Raw genomic sequence first — 13,090 nt, 5'->3', positions numbered from 1 at the left:
AGGAATGTAACAGCTCTTTCTAAAAAACATGTAATTAACACTGTACAAGTTATTGGTATACATGTTTTGTTTACAATTTTTGCATAAATTCTAAGACCTGTAAGCCTACCTTAAGAATTCATACTATTTCTTAATAAGATTTAGAGAATCCTTAGTTTCCAAAGAGCACCTGTTGACTTCCTTAGCAGAGAAAATCCAGAATAAGGGAGACTAAAACTGTTATAAAATAAAAGATATTATGCCATTGTAAATGACCAGGTGGTGTTAAAAGTCTTCAAAAGAAAGACATTATAATTTTCTGTCACCAGAAACAATGTAAACTAACATACAATTTTAAAAATGCTTATTAGAATACTGTATACTGTAAGTTTTGATTATGTATTTATGCGAATATGAAAGCATGGAGCATTTGTTTTTTACAGGCATCAGGTCAAAGGCTTAGAAGTATCATTGGAGGCTGCAGGTTTGAGTTTTCACACTGAATACAAAACCACAACCGTTTTCAGAAAATAAATACTGTTGTTTATTCTCTACTTATAGTTGCCTTCATTTTTATGCCAATTAATAGGTGTTCTTTTTTTTTTTTCCCCATGTACAACTGCTTCTGCAGTCCTAAAACATACCCTTCTATGTGTCTGTAACAGTGGTGTTGCTTAATAAATACTGAAGCTTAAGGTAATCTACTTCAGTGCATTTTTAGACTCTTGCTGCCAGCAAGCGGCAATACTTTGTGCTGCTAGCATGCTTTAACATAGCTGGTAGTGGAATTTGGAGAATGCTCATGTAGTACAATAGAAAGGGCAGAAAATTGACTGTGTCGACTCATGTTCAGTTTGTAAGATATTATAGATGTGTGATGATTTAAGTTTTTTTCCTCAGTCTGCTGTTTCCTACACTGTACGCATGCAGCTAATGTTTCCTTTTTGAGTACTGACTCCATTTTACTTAACCATTCATTTTTAGATTACTTCTCAATTTTTTGCAAACTTCAGGCAACTGGGGAAAAGAGAAACATTTAATGTACAACTTTCTGTGCTTGCAGAATTGTAGAGTAAATGGCAGGCATGTATATTTTAAAGTTTCTACAAATACAGTTTGATGCACCAGCTGAAGTTTAGGTATAACTGACACCAATATTATTGGAGAAAGATCAGTCAGGCATTAATGTCTAATATGTTAAGATCTGGAATACCCAATCACCAACTGAAATCCATCACTTGAATATGACTGGTGTTCTACACCTCCCTCCATTCTAAATACAAGTACCCAAGTGGGACTACAAACAATTTAAATTTGCTGAACATAACTTCAGCATCTTCCCTTTCCTGTCACTTGTCTGTAAAAAAACTCAAAGCCCAGTGCCTACAGTTCCTATACCTACAACTGTCTGTTGGAATAGACAGAAAAGATTTGGGGTTGAAAAAACATAGGATTGAAATAGCTGGCAAGTGGACAGAAGCACTGGCAGGATTCTTAAATGACATTTTCTTATGTGCACCCCAGACTGGTGAGTATGGTCTGAACTGACAGTATTTTCAATCAAGGGATGAGCAGGATTCCTCCTCAGTCAGTAGGTCAACAGTAAAATAACAGCATTGCATTTGATGCAGTTTCAGGTCCACCCTCCTCCAGAAGAGCTATGTTTCATGCAATTAATTTCACAAAGAAATATTACATAAGAGTAACAATGAGAAAAGATATGTCCTCAGCATTAGTTTATTACCTTTTTTTTTTATAAAGTTTGAATACCAGCCATCATGGCATCTGTGAATCTATTCCACTAAGCAGAAGCACAGTACTTTGAAAGCCTTGGTTCAAATCCCACTACCTTCATGTCTCCATTATATCTGGTACCATTCCAAATCAAGGTGCTCCTTAATCTAGGCACAAATACTGCTGACCTTCTAGCATCAGCCCAGGACCTCACTGCCCCAGTCACACCCAGGAAAGACATACTGGTTAACAGTTGAGCACGGCCATGCTTCAAATCAGAAACTCTCACAGGAAGAAGTAGGACACTGAAGTCCAGTAGAGATCTCATCTAAGAAACCTTGCTTAACCATGGATATAGAAACTGTGTTAACAAACTCATTGCACCAAGCAGCTAGGCCTCAAAGTAAGTCTTAGCCAACCCCTGTATGTTTAACTCCCTACACGCTGTATGAGTAAACTGGAAAGAGGCACATCACTTCCAGCAGATGGCAGTACATTCATATCTTCTTTGTGAATCTTGATATAAGGATTTTTTTTTAACATTTGAAAACAATTAAAAAGTTACTGATATTTTGTCTTGCAAATGTTACAAAAGATGAAAGTGGACTGAATAATACAGGAAAAAAAACTGCTTGCAAAAAGGTAATCACTAAAATAATTAGTATTAATTTTGAGTTACATTCATAATGCTCAGGTTGTATTCAGTTTATCTAAATTAGTCTTACATAGCTGCCAGCAAATATAAGGCTGAGATTACAGCATTTCCACACGCTCTCACGCTGTATTGGCACTTATTCTCTGTGGAGCTGCTTTGAAAGGATAACCTGGCTAAACGAACTTAAAAAAGAAAGATGAACAATATCTGACGGTTACTGTTCTTCAGAGCTTTCTTCACAACAGTGGTCAAACAAGCACTAGTGCTGGAACAGGAAGCAATAAAAACAGATGACATGGAAAACATGCAGCACCTTGCAATACTCAATTAGATAGGCTTACACTGGAGCACAATCATTACCATTCAAAATCTGACAAATCAGAAAAAAGGTAACTCTAAAGCCACTTCCTTTCTTGTATCTGATCAACAGCAAAATCTAATACTCAAGAGAAGCACTGGAATTAGCAAAGACACATAACAAAAAGACTGGTACTACACATGCAAGTACCAAGAATGATAAAGAATGACAGCCCAATACCATTCTTCAAAGCCTTCAGTAAAGATTTAAATTTGATACTGACACATCACGCTGTGGATAACCAAGCTACCAATGGAATGTTAAATAGATCTCACAAAAAAAAAAAAGTATTAAAAACTTGTGAGAATTACAAAAACTATGTGCTAGAGTACTTATGGGTTCTTTGCTTTTCTGATTATTCCTGACAGGGGAAGCAGGTTCGTCCTCAGACTTGGAAGAATTACCTCACTGAAATTGCACATTGGCTAATCTGTTTCAAAAAATGGAGAAAGGAACACCTGGAAAACTACAGGCCTCTGGACTTCACATCTGTGCCAGGGAAAGATGATGGAGCTGATCCTTCTAAAGCTATATTAAGGCATGTGCAAGATGAAGAGGTGATCTGAGACAGCCAGCATGGCTTCAGCACATGCTGACCATGCCTGACCAATCTGGTGGCCTTCTATCATGGAGTGACACCATCAGTGGACAAAGGAAGGGCAACTGATGTCATCTACCTGGACTTGTGCAAGGTCTTTGACATGGTCTCACACCATAACTTTATTGCTAAATTTGAGAGGCTGGACTATTAGGTACCTAAAGAATTAGTTGGATGGTTATAGCCAGAGAGTTGTCATCAGCAGCTCTTTGGCCAGGCAGAGGATGGATACGAGTGGTATAACCCAGGGGTCTATCTTGAGATCAGTGCTCTTCAATATCTTTATCAGTGACAAAGACAGTGGGATCATGAATACCCCCCTGCAAGTTTGCAGATGACACCAAGCCAAATGGTGTACTTGATACAGTAGAAGGAAGAGATGCCATCCAGAGGGACTTGACAAGCTCCAAAGGTGAGCACACAGGAATCTAATGATGTTTAGTGCAAGGTGGTGCATTTGGTTAGCAACAATCCAAGATGTGAATACAGACTGCAAGAGCTCACTGAGAGGAGTCCTGTGGAGTAGGACCTGGGGGTCCTGATGGATGAAAAACTGGTTATGAGCCAGCATTGTGCTCTTGAAGCTCAGAAAGTAAACAATATCCTGCATCAAAACAGGGGTGGCCAGCAGGGAGAGGGAGGTGATTATCCCCCTCTACTCTGCTCTTGTGAGGCCCCAACAAGAATACTATGCCCAAGCCTGGGGCTCCCAGTACAGAAACCTCACTGCGGCCATTTAGTACTTGAAGGGGGCTTATAAGCAGGAGGGGAACAACTTTTTATGTGGTCTGATAGTACAAGATGGAATTGTTTTAAACTACACAAGGGGAGATTTAGGGGCAGGGGGGTTAGAAGTAGGTGATCTCTAAAGTCCCCTCCAACCTAAGCCATTCTATGATTCCACAGTACTCTGTTAACAGCCGTGAAGCCAAAGACTTTGGTTAGGCAGCTTATTGTCAGATGAGTTCTTAGAGGAAAAAGGGAGTGAGCATGGGGGAACTGTTTTCCTTTCCCATGTCCTTAAGTAAATCTGAGTCAAGACCATCCAGTAAAACAAGCTTATAGAGAAAGCCTCTGAAATAACACCTTTTTTATTTTGTTTGAAGTTTCCTACACTGGCTATTGAAAGAAATTTATTAATAGTTCCGTAGCCCTCCATTAACATACTCACTTCAGTAGAAAGAGTGTTTTCTGTTGTTTTTCTTTCTTTTTTTTTTTCCAGTGTAGCTTCTATCCTTTAGTATACAGTTTAATTCTTTTTAAAAAACTCTTCTAGTAAAATATGCATGTAAGGATGTTTTCAAACAACATTACAGGTAATATAAGAGTCTCAGGTTTTAAAAGAATTTCTGTTATACAGCAAGAACCTGTTTGTTCCTAATTACATGAGGGTGTCATACACAGGTGAAAAGATGATGGCTCAACAGAACAAAATTTAGTAAGCTGGCAACCATCCATGCCAAATTCATTAAAAACTAAGCTAATTAGAAGATCAGGGAACTCAGAATTACATGTAGATTAGACTACCCCATCATCAGGCAAACAGAAGTGGTTATGTATTTCACATTATCTCCTTTTATAAAGAAAGGATTATCTCAACACTGGATCACAGCTAATCTTATAAGTCCTCTGACATGGCTAACCCAGATTTTTATATTTCGGAACCCAAAAAGCATGTAATAAGAAGTTTGTGCTCCACAGCATCTTCACCTTTTCATTACACTTGTTGCTAAAATTTGAAAGGTTGTATCCTCATGAAAAATCAGGGACCAGACTTTGATACATTACTGGAGAGAATGTGCTACACAGGTGAGGACTACTTTCCCATAATATTCATTTCACTTGCAAGCCACTGGGGTCTTTCACACAAAAAGAATGGGAGGTTCGGTTATTTCATTAATAATTAATAGCTAAATATTTACAGCAGGAAATGTATTGTTTCTGTAGATACCTGATATACCTGGTTTTCATATGAGGGATCAGGAACTATACAGCTGATTTCTGGAGAAAAAACTCCTATGGGAAAAAAAAAAGTACAGCAATTAAAGGCAAGTAATTAAAGATGATTTTGCTGTCTTACTGTTCCACACATTTCTACATGTATCAAATGGTTTGATACTGAATAAACGCAAATGATTTATCTCTCTAACTAAATCTTGAAACTACAACACTGAAAAGATCAGAAATAAAACAATTTGATCAAAATTATTTCTACTTCTTAAATAACTAAACAGAGGGAAAACCCTTGGGAAAAAAATTAAGAGAAGCCTTCAAATTTGGACCCCTAGGCTATAAAACTACAACAATGATATTAAAAAGTACACAAAATTAATGTCTTTGTCAGGTATGCCCAAGCTGCATGTGGCCCAGTTTATTCCATCCTGCAGCTGCAGGTTTCAATTTATGTTTGCAACTTCATTTTCAGTCACCATATGTATATTACCTGAAAATTTTCAAATGGAATGTATAGAGCTGCAAACAGACATGCAATTCAAAAAAAAAAAAACAACCAACCTGATCACATCTCTTTACCATGGAGAATTAAACCAGATGTTTCTGCCTTTGACATAAGTTTGTTTATTCAATAATATAAAAGCTGGATCCTTTTGTAGTAACTTTGGAGACCTCACCTACAGATGGACACATCACATAGGATCTCCCAGCTGCCAGGAGAGCTTCTCCAAATCCCTACTGTAGCCTGTGCTCCCCAGCAACTGGAGATTTGGATGATGGTAAAGTATTAAGGGCAACTGATGTGGCTCTTTCCTAATCACTACAGTTAATCTTACATAGTAATGATTACCTGCATTACTTTGTTTTGCTTTATTCTGCCCCATTTCACTTAGTATTTCTGTAGTATCTTTTATTTATTTATGTTTTAAATGTAAGTAAAGATAAATACTTCTTCAACTGGGTGTCTGTGCCCTTTATGCTGACCTAGTCCATTGGCAAAACAGAAATCCTCACTCCCACAAACTGAAGTCAAATAAACACATCTTAAATGACCTTTATTGAATGATGCCAAGTTCTTATTAACTTGGAAGGGTTCTGCCCAGGAAATGACAGCAATAGGAAAAGTTTACTCAAATTCCAATGAATTGCAGATAAAAAGTATACTAATTCAGCAAGCTGATAAAAAAAGATATTTTCAAATACATTCAGGTCTTCAAACTGGCAAAAAGATAAACAAAAAGAAACCTAAAGAAAACTAAGAACATTTTGTGTCACTCGGAGCGAGTAGACTGTCAGAATAAAACAAAAAGAAATTACATGAAGTATGCAAAAAAGCCAATTAAAAGGTTTTATATTGTAAAAGATGGTTACAATAAAATTATTATGTACTATTAAAACTACTACCCATTCAAGCAATCTCTTTCAAGGGAGTTAAGGAATACTTAACTCTTACTTAAGTTTTAAATGAATGTGCACATATTTATATTTAAAATAATAATGCAGTTAAGTAGTTGAAGGGAATGGATATATTTAACAACCTTAAAGCTTTATTCAATAATATATGCTACTGCAGTTATGTGTGACTATCTGTCTATTACATGGATGTATATTTCATCTATATCTTTCAGTTCAAGTACTATGTATCAGAATGAAAATAACATGCTTCATACAGTTCCTAAGCAAGGCATTCTCACTTAGGAAAAAGAAAAATTAAGTGCAAAACTATTTTTAAAACACTGAAAGTGTTCCCATTTTTTCTCTAAACTACTAACTAAAAACACAGATTTCATGTGAGCACTTGCAGTTCGTATAAATGCATGGAGGTGCTGGTTGACACTCAGTTAAACATGAGCCAGCAGTGTGCCCAGGTGGCCAAGAAGGCAAATGGCATCCTACAAGCCAGCAGGAGCAGGGAGGGAATCATCCCTCAGTACTCAGCTCTGACGAAGCCGCACTTCAAGTACTGTGTTAGTTTCAGATCCCTCACAAAAAAAAAAACTTTGAGGCCTTGGAACATGTCCAGAGAAGGACAGTGAAGCTGTGAAGGGTCTGGAGCACAAGTCTTATGAGGAGTGGTTGAGGGAACTGGAATTATTCAGTTTGGAGGAGGCTCAGGGGAGACTTTATCACTCTACAATGACCTGGAAGGAGTTTGTGGTGCACTGGGGGGTCAGCCTCTTCTAAAAGTGGTTGAACAAGAGGGAGCAGCCTCCAGTTGTGCCAGGGGAGGTTCAGGTTGGATATTGGGAAGAATTTCTTCTCAGAAAGAGTGGAACACGCTGCTCAGGGAGGCAGTGGAGTCATCATCCCTGGAGGTGCTTAAGCAAAGAGCAGATGCAGTACCTAAGGACATGGTTTAGCAGGCAATATTAGTGGTAGGCGGATAGTTAGAGTAGATGATCTTAGAGGTGTTTTCCAACCTTAATGATTCTAATATTTAATTTTTGGTGTTATGAACTCTGACAACATCCACAGAAATGGTTTGCTGAGAAGAACAACCTGGAAAAAAGACTGAAAAAAAAAATTGTCTTACCTCCTATTTCAGTTGTTAAAGTCATGCTGGTGTTAATCGGAGATAACCTTAAAAAAAAAAATCAAACCTTTGCATTAGGCTCTGTTCACTCCTATAAACTCAGCCAGCAGTGGAGGCTAATCCTGTCAGCTGCCTTTGTTTGTGTGCTGCCAGCCCCGGGCCAGCATGAATTGCTGCATTGAAAGAGCGGCACACCCTCCCCCAGAGAAACCCAGACCGTACGACCCACCGTCCCTTCGCACTCTACGCCTTACGCAGGGCACACCACTGCCGGGAACACCTGACAACAGCCGGACTCAAGGTACCTTAACACAAAGTGCAGCTGCTCGGCAGTTCCATTGGTAATATCTTAAAGAGTACGAAAGAAAGTACCGTGAAAACGACATTAAAAATTGCAGAGAAGTAACAACAGCAGTGATAGGGGTACTTTTTTGTTTGGTTTGTCTGGGGTACTTCTTTGTTTGTTTGTTTCTTTTTGAGTAGGATTCTCACGCTTCCACGGACTCACACATTACCGATGTACGCAAGATCAGCGGGTGCAACTGTAGGGCGAGGAACCACCAGTCCCAGGTGTAAAAAAGCGGCCTGAAAGGAGGACGGAAAAACTCCCCGGAACCACACGCCCACCAAGGAAAGTTTAAGACCTGCCGTGCCTGCGCTGGGCTGCCGGGTGCACACTGCCTGACCCGCTGCCCGTAGGCTGACCCGGACCCGCGGCCTCGCCTCAGCGCGGCACGGAGCGCGCCGCTCGCGCGTTACCACCTCCAGCTGCTGAGCTCCTCCTCCTCCTCCGCATCGCTTCTCGCCACGAAGCCGAACACGACGCTCTCGTTGCAGCCATCAACGCCACACCATTCCGACATTGTGCTACCGTCCCACTCCCCACTTCTCTCCTTTTGTCTCCTCTACTGCCTCCGCCCCTCACTCCTCACTGGTCCTGCTCCCCCCTCCCCCTCTCCTCACTGGTCCTGCCCCCCTCTCCTTCCCACACGCATCCTCCTCCCTTTCCCGTGCTCCCCTCCCGCCAAAGCCCCGCGATGGTCCCTTCCTCCTCAGTGGCGGTGGCCATTTTGTATGGGGTGAGGTGAAGGATCTGGGCGGCAGTGTTAAGATAGCGGCCGCTAGTCGGGCTGAAGAGGCGTAGGAGAAGCACGTCGCCTTTCGTAAAGGGCATTTGCTCCCCGGGTCTCTCAGTACTACTAGCATTGGCCTACCTGTGGTGGTGGGCCTCGGGTTTCCACCATGTGCGCTCTTGTCCAGAGCCCCTTAGCTATGTGTCCACCCAAAATTCCATGGCCTCACTTCTCTGCTTCTGTGGTTGTGTGTAAGGAGCTAACTGAATCTTTTGTTCTGAGCATGATGAATTGCTTGTGTGTTCAAGACTAGGAGTGTGTTTGGGACACACAGTAATATTACCAGTCTTGAGACAAAAGGAGCTTGAGAACAATGTGCCCTTGCAGACAAGTTGAGCAGAGGCTTGCAAATTCCCTTCCACTTGATGGCTGTAAACTCACCAAATAAGGCTTCACTTACAAAGGTCAACCGAAAACTTGAGCTTATGAACTTTGGACTTACTGTGCAGGCTTAATAGGCTAATTAATTTTAAATTCTCTGCCTTGGGCAGCATATGGTTAGAGCTAATTACACGTGATGTGTGATACATAATGTAGCTCGCATACATGGGGGAACATGTATTGGGCAGACTGGGAAGACTTATCTCCAGACACTTCAGTCAGTGAGGAAAGGAGAAGGGACAATGCGGCTGGGAAACAGGGATAAAAAAGTCTGTGACTTCTGGTAAGTTGAGAGACCCTGTGGAGAAATGCCCCCAGCAGACTCTTCATTTGAACAAAGAAAGCTCAAGACCCTCCTATGTCTCTTTTTGCGATAAAGATAATTGAGCAAGCCTCCTTGAGAAAAAATTTTCCCAACAGTCTCAATGCTGAAAATATTTGCATGGAATTTGTTGGTGCACTCTCATATGCAGCCCTCTGACCACCTTTAGCATCAGAAGAATATCTCAACACTGCCTCAGCATTGCCCCTCAATGTGGGGTTTTCACACAATGCTCTATTAATTGTTGAAAGAGGGGAACAGAGAGAAACTGGAGACACAGTTAGATACCCTCATGATTGAAAACCAAAACCTAAAAAGAGGGGTGGCCAGCAGGGAGAGGGAGGTGATTGTCTTCCTCTGCTCTGCCTCGTGAGGCCCTACCTGGAGAACTATGTCCAGGTCTTGAGTCTCCAGTACAGGACAGATGTGAAGCTGTTGGAGCAGGACATCTATGAAGAGAGGTTGAGGAAGTTGGACTTGCTTAGCTTGGAGAAGAGAAGGCTCTTTGGAGATCGCTTTGCAGCAGCCCAGTATTTAAGGGAGTTTACAAGCATGAGGAGGACTGGTGTTTTACATGGTCTAATAGTGATAGAAAAAGGAGAAACGGTTTTAAACTATAACATGGGAGATTTAGGTTTGATGTTAGGAGGAAATTTTTCTCTCAGAGGGCACTGGAACAGCTTGCCCAGAGAAACTGTGGGTCCCTACAAGTTTTCAAGACCATGCTCGATGGAGCCCTCAGCAGCTTGATCTGGTGACTGACAACCCTGCCCATGGCAAGGGGTTGGAACTAGTTGATCTTTAAGGTCCCTTGCAACCCAAGCCATTCTATGAATCTATGAGTCTAAAAATAGAATTTAGGGAAATTAAAATGCTGCTGGTGTCAGCTGAAAGAAGAGAAAGGCAACTGCAGGAAAAATTAAATCTTTTCATTTAAACCAGACTCCATTCTCAGTCTTGGTTAAACAATTCCACAGATTAACACATTTTGCCAATTCCAAAATACATGATGGGAGCATCTGGTGATGACACCCATGAACCAGTGGAAAATTCAGATTATGATCTTACCCCTGAACTCATACATGTATAACTGTTTATCACAGTCAAACCTATCGCTATACCAGAGGGACCAAGGAGAATTTTTACCTTACATTTTCTCAAATGTGAGGCCTGGTCACCATAAAGTCAAATTTACAAGGATTGACGTGGTCATAAAGGAGTGCCTCACAGAAAATATCACTCTATGGCTCCTGGAGAGACTGCTCTGACCCGCGCCAAATGTTTTAGGATTTGCTCTGTTGTGTGTCAGAATGTGGAAACTTGATTCAGTCTGGAGTTTTGCTGTTAATGCGGGAGAGAATGAGCCTAAAGCTATAAATCTGTTAGACACGTCTGTGCTCCTGCTCCATCAAAAATTGCTGTTGTGATTCAGAACCCCTTGCCAGTGGCCACCTTTCCAGGTATCTTCAGAGTGGTAACAGACTTGGGAAAAGGAGATATTATCACTCATAGTCCTTGCATAATTCTACTGTGTGGTGAAAAAGCTGAACAGTGTGGCTTATGACTGATTATAGGCAGTCGAGTGCCTTAACTGTACAAAATACTGCAGAATAAAAAACGCAGATTTGGGGGACACCTCACAAATGGATGGCATCCCTAGGTGTGAAGGATATGATTTTATGTTTCCACTTAGGGAACACTACAGAGCCAAACTTGCCTTTGAAAGGGATACTGTACATTTTCAACAGGCTGCCCTAGGGATATACAAATTCCTATACTATTTTCCTTGATGCCATGGTGAAGATTTCAGCAGAAACCTGTAGCCCACCCCATATTGCCATCTATGCATGCCATCAATGATATACTGATAGAAGGAAACGATTCAGCAGAAGTAAAACATATAATGGAAGGTGTATGAAAAAAAATTAATAACTTCAAGACTAGAAATTCCTTCAGACACCCCAGAAAGAACAGAACATGCACAGAAACCACTTAGCAAAAAGGAATTCCAGCAGCTGCTGGGAGCTTGAGGTTATTGATATAAACAAGTAACTGATTTTTCTGTTATTCTCACCTCCTATATAATTCACATAAAAAAGGAAAATCATGGGAATGAGCTGAATAGCATGAGCATGTGTTAGAATTATGTTGTGGTTTAATCTGGCAGGTGGCTAAGCACCATGCAGTCATTTGCTCACTCTTCCCCCTTCACAGTGGGATAGAAAAAAAAAAAAAAAAACCAGACACAAAGCACACAAAGTAGAACTTATGAGTTGAGATAAAACTAAAACAGAAAAAAGGAAAAGGATAGTAGTTATGGCAAATATGTGAATGCATATAACAAGTGATGCAAAGCAACTGCTCACCACCTGTTGAATGATGCCCAGCTAGCCCCTAAGCAGCGGGAAAGGGAGAGAGAAACAACTCTCATTCCTTTCAAAAGTCCTTCTGCATGATGTCATATGGTATGGAATATCCCTTTGGCCAGATTAAGTCAGCTGCCCCAATTCTGTCCCCTCCCAGCTCCTTGCCACCCCTCTCTCCTCCCTCCTCCCCCCAGCCCTTTGCTGATAGGAGCTGAGAAACTGGAACAGGCTTGACTCTGTACAAAATCTGCTTAGCAACAGAGCAACAGGCTTTTTACAACTCTTCTCAGCAACAACTAGAAACACGGGTGTTTTTATCGACCTTGTCTTTCTCCTAAAACCAAAACACAGTATCATACCAGCTGTTCAGGAGAAAAAAACTCTGTCCCAGCTGAAACTAACAAACTGTTAATAACAGAAGTGAGGCCATTCCAAAAGCCAGGCCAGGTACAACAGTCTGACCCTACTTATGGAGACTGGGGTCTCAGGGAGATGTGGCTCCCATTGTAATGTCTGGCTAAGAGGACTATGAAGAACAGAAAGGCTGCTAGAGTTTGGCTCCTAATCTTTCAGTGGCACTGAAACAAGATATTTAGATCGGGAACATGGTTTACTGTCCCTATTGTGGCCAGTGAAACAGTAGAAAAATGAGAGGACAGAGTGTGATCGTGTGATCACTTGGGGACCTTCCTGTCTCATGAATTTAGTTCACAAAGGCATACTGCTACCAGCAGGCATTGTTCAGATAGGTCCAGGTGTGAGTTCATGCAAACACAGCTTGGATCTTGAATCGAGTGACTGTAGTCATGAGTTTTTCACATGAGCTATTAAAAACGCTGGTGCCTGGTTACTTCTTGTGTAAACCATGTGAGGTCAGCGCAAAAAGAAGCTGAACGAGGAAGCCTTGTGGCAAAGGATGGTTCTGTTTGGGCTAAGGCATTGCTGTCCAACCTTTTGGTTTGCCAGGACTGCACAGAGAATACACAAACTGTACTGTGTAGGTTACTCCAAAAGTAATGCCTTCTATTTATTTCCACAGAAACTTGAATAGATACAAGGAATACTATTTGATAGATCA

At 41.0% G+C, this 13,090-nt stretch overlaps 1 protein-coding gene across 9 annotated transcripts in view; it reads right to left on the bottom strand.

Moving 5' to 3' along the window:
* ANKRD31 (ankyrin repeat domain 31) overlaps positions 1 to 13,090 on the bottom strand; it is a 61,307-nt gene that overhangs the window by 45,240 nt on the left and 2,977 nt on the right. For 4 of the 9 annotated variants that reach the window (XM_040656076.2, XM_040656075.2, XM_040656080.2 and 1 more), the window contains 2 exons: positions 7,811 to 7,857; positions 5,276 to 5,340 (listed from right to left, as the gene is read on the bottom strand). In XM_040656076.2, coding sequence (XP_040512010.1) covers positions 5,276 to 5,340; positions 7,811 to 7,857 — 112 coding nt within the window. Of the gene's footprint in view, positions 1 to 5,275; positions 5,341 to 7,810; positions 7,858 to 8,572; positions 8,683 to 9,024; positions 9,356 to 13,090 lie in introns of those variants that run through there. The other 5 variants (XM_040656082.2, XM_040656083.2, XM_040656078.2 and 2 more) reach the window with 5 other exon arrangements.

This window comes from Gallus gallus, chromosome Z (assembly GCF_016699485.2).
Source record: "Gallus gallus isolate bGalGal1 chromosome Z, bGalGal1.mat.broiler.GRCg7b, whole genome shotgun sequence".
Taxonomy (NCBI): Eukaryota; Metazoa; Chordata; class Aves; order Galliformes; family Phasianidae; genus Gallus; species Gallus gallus.
The sequence above is the reverse complement of the archived record's forward strand: the minus strand, read 5'-3'. Positions and strand labels throughout refer to the sequence as shown.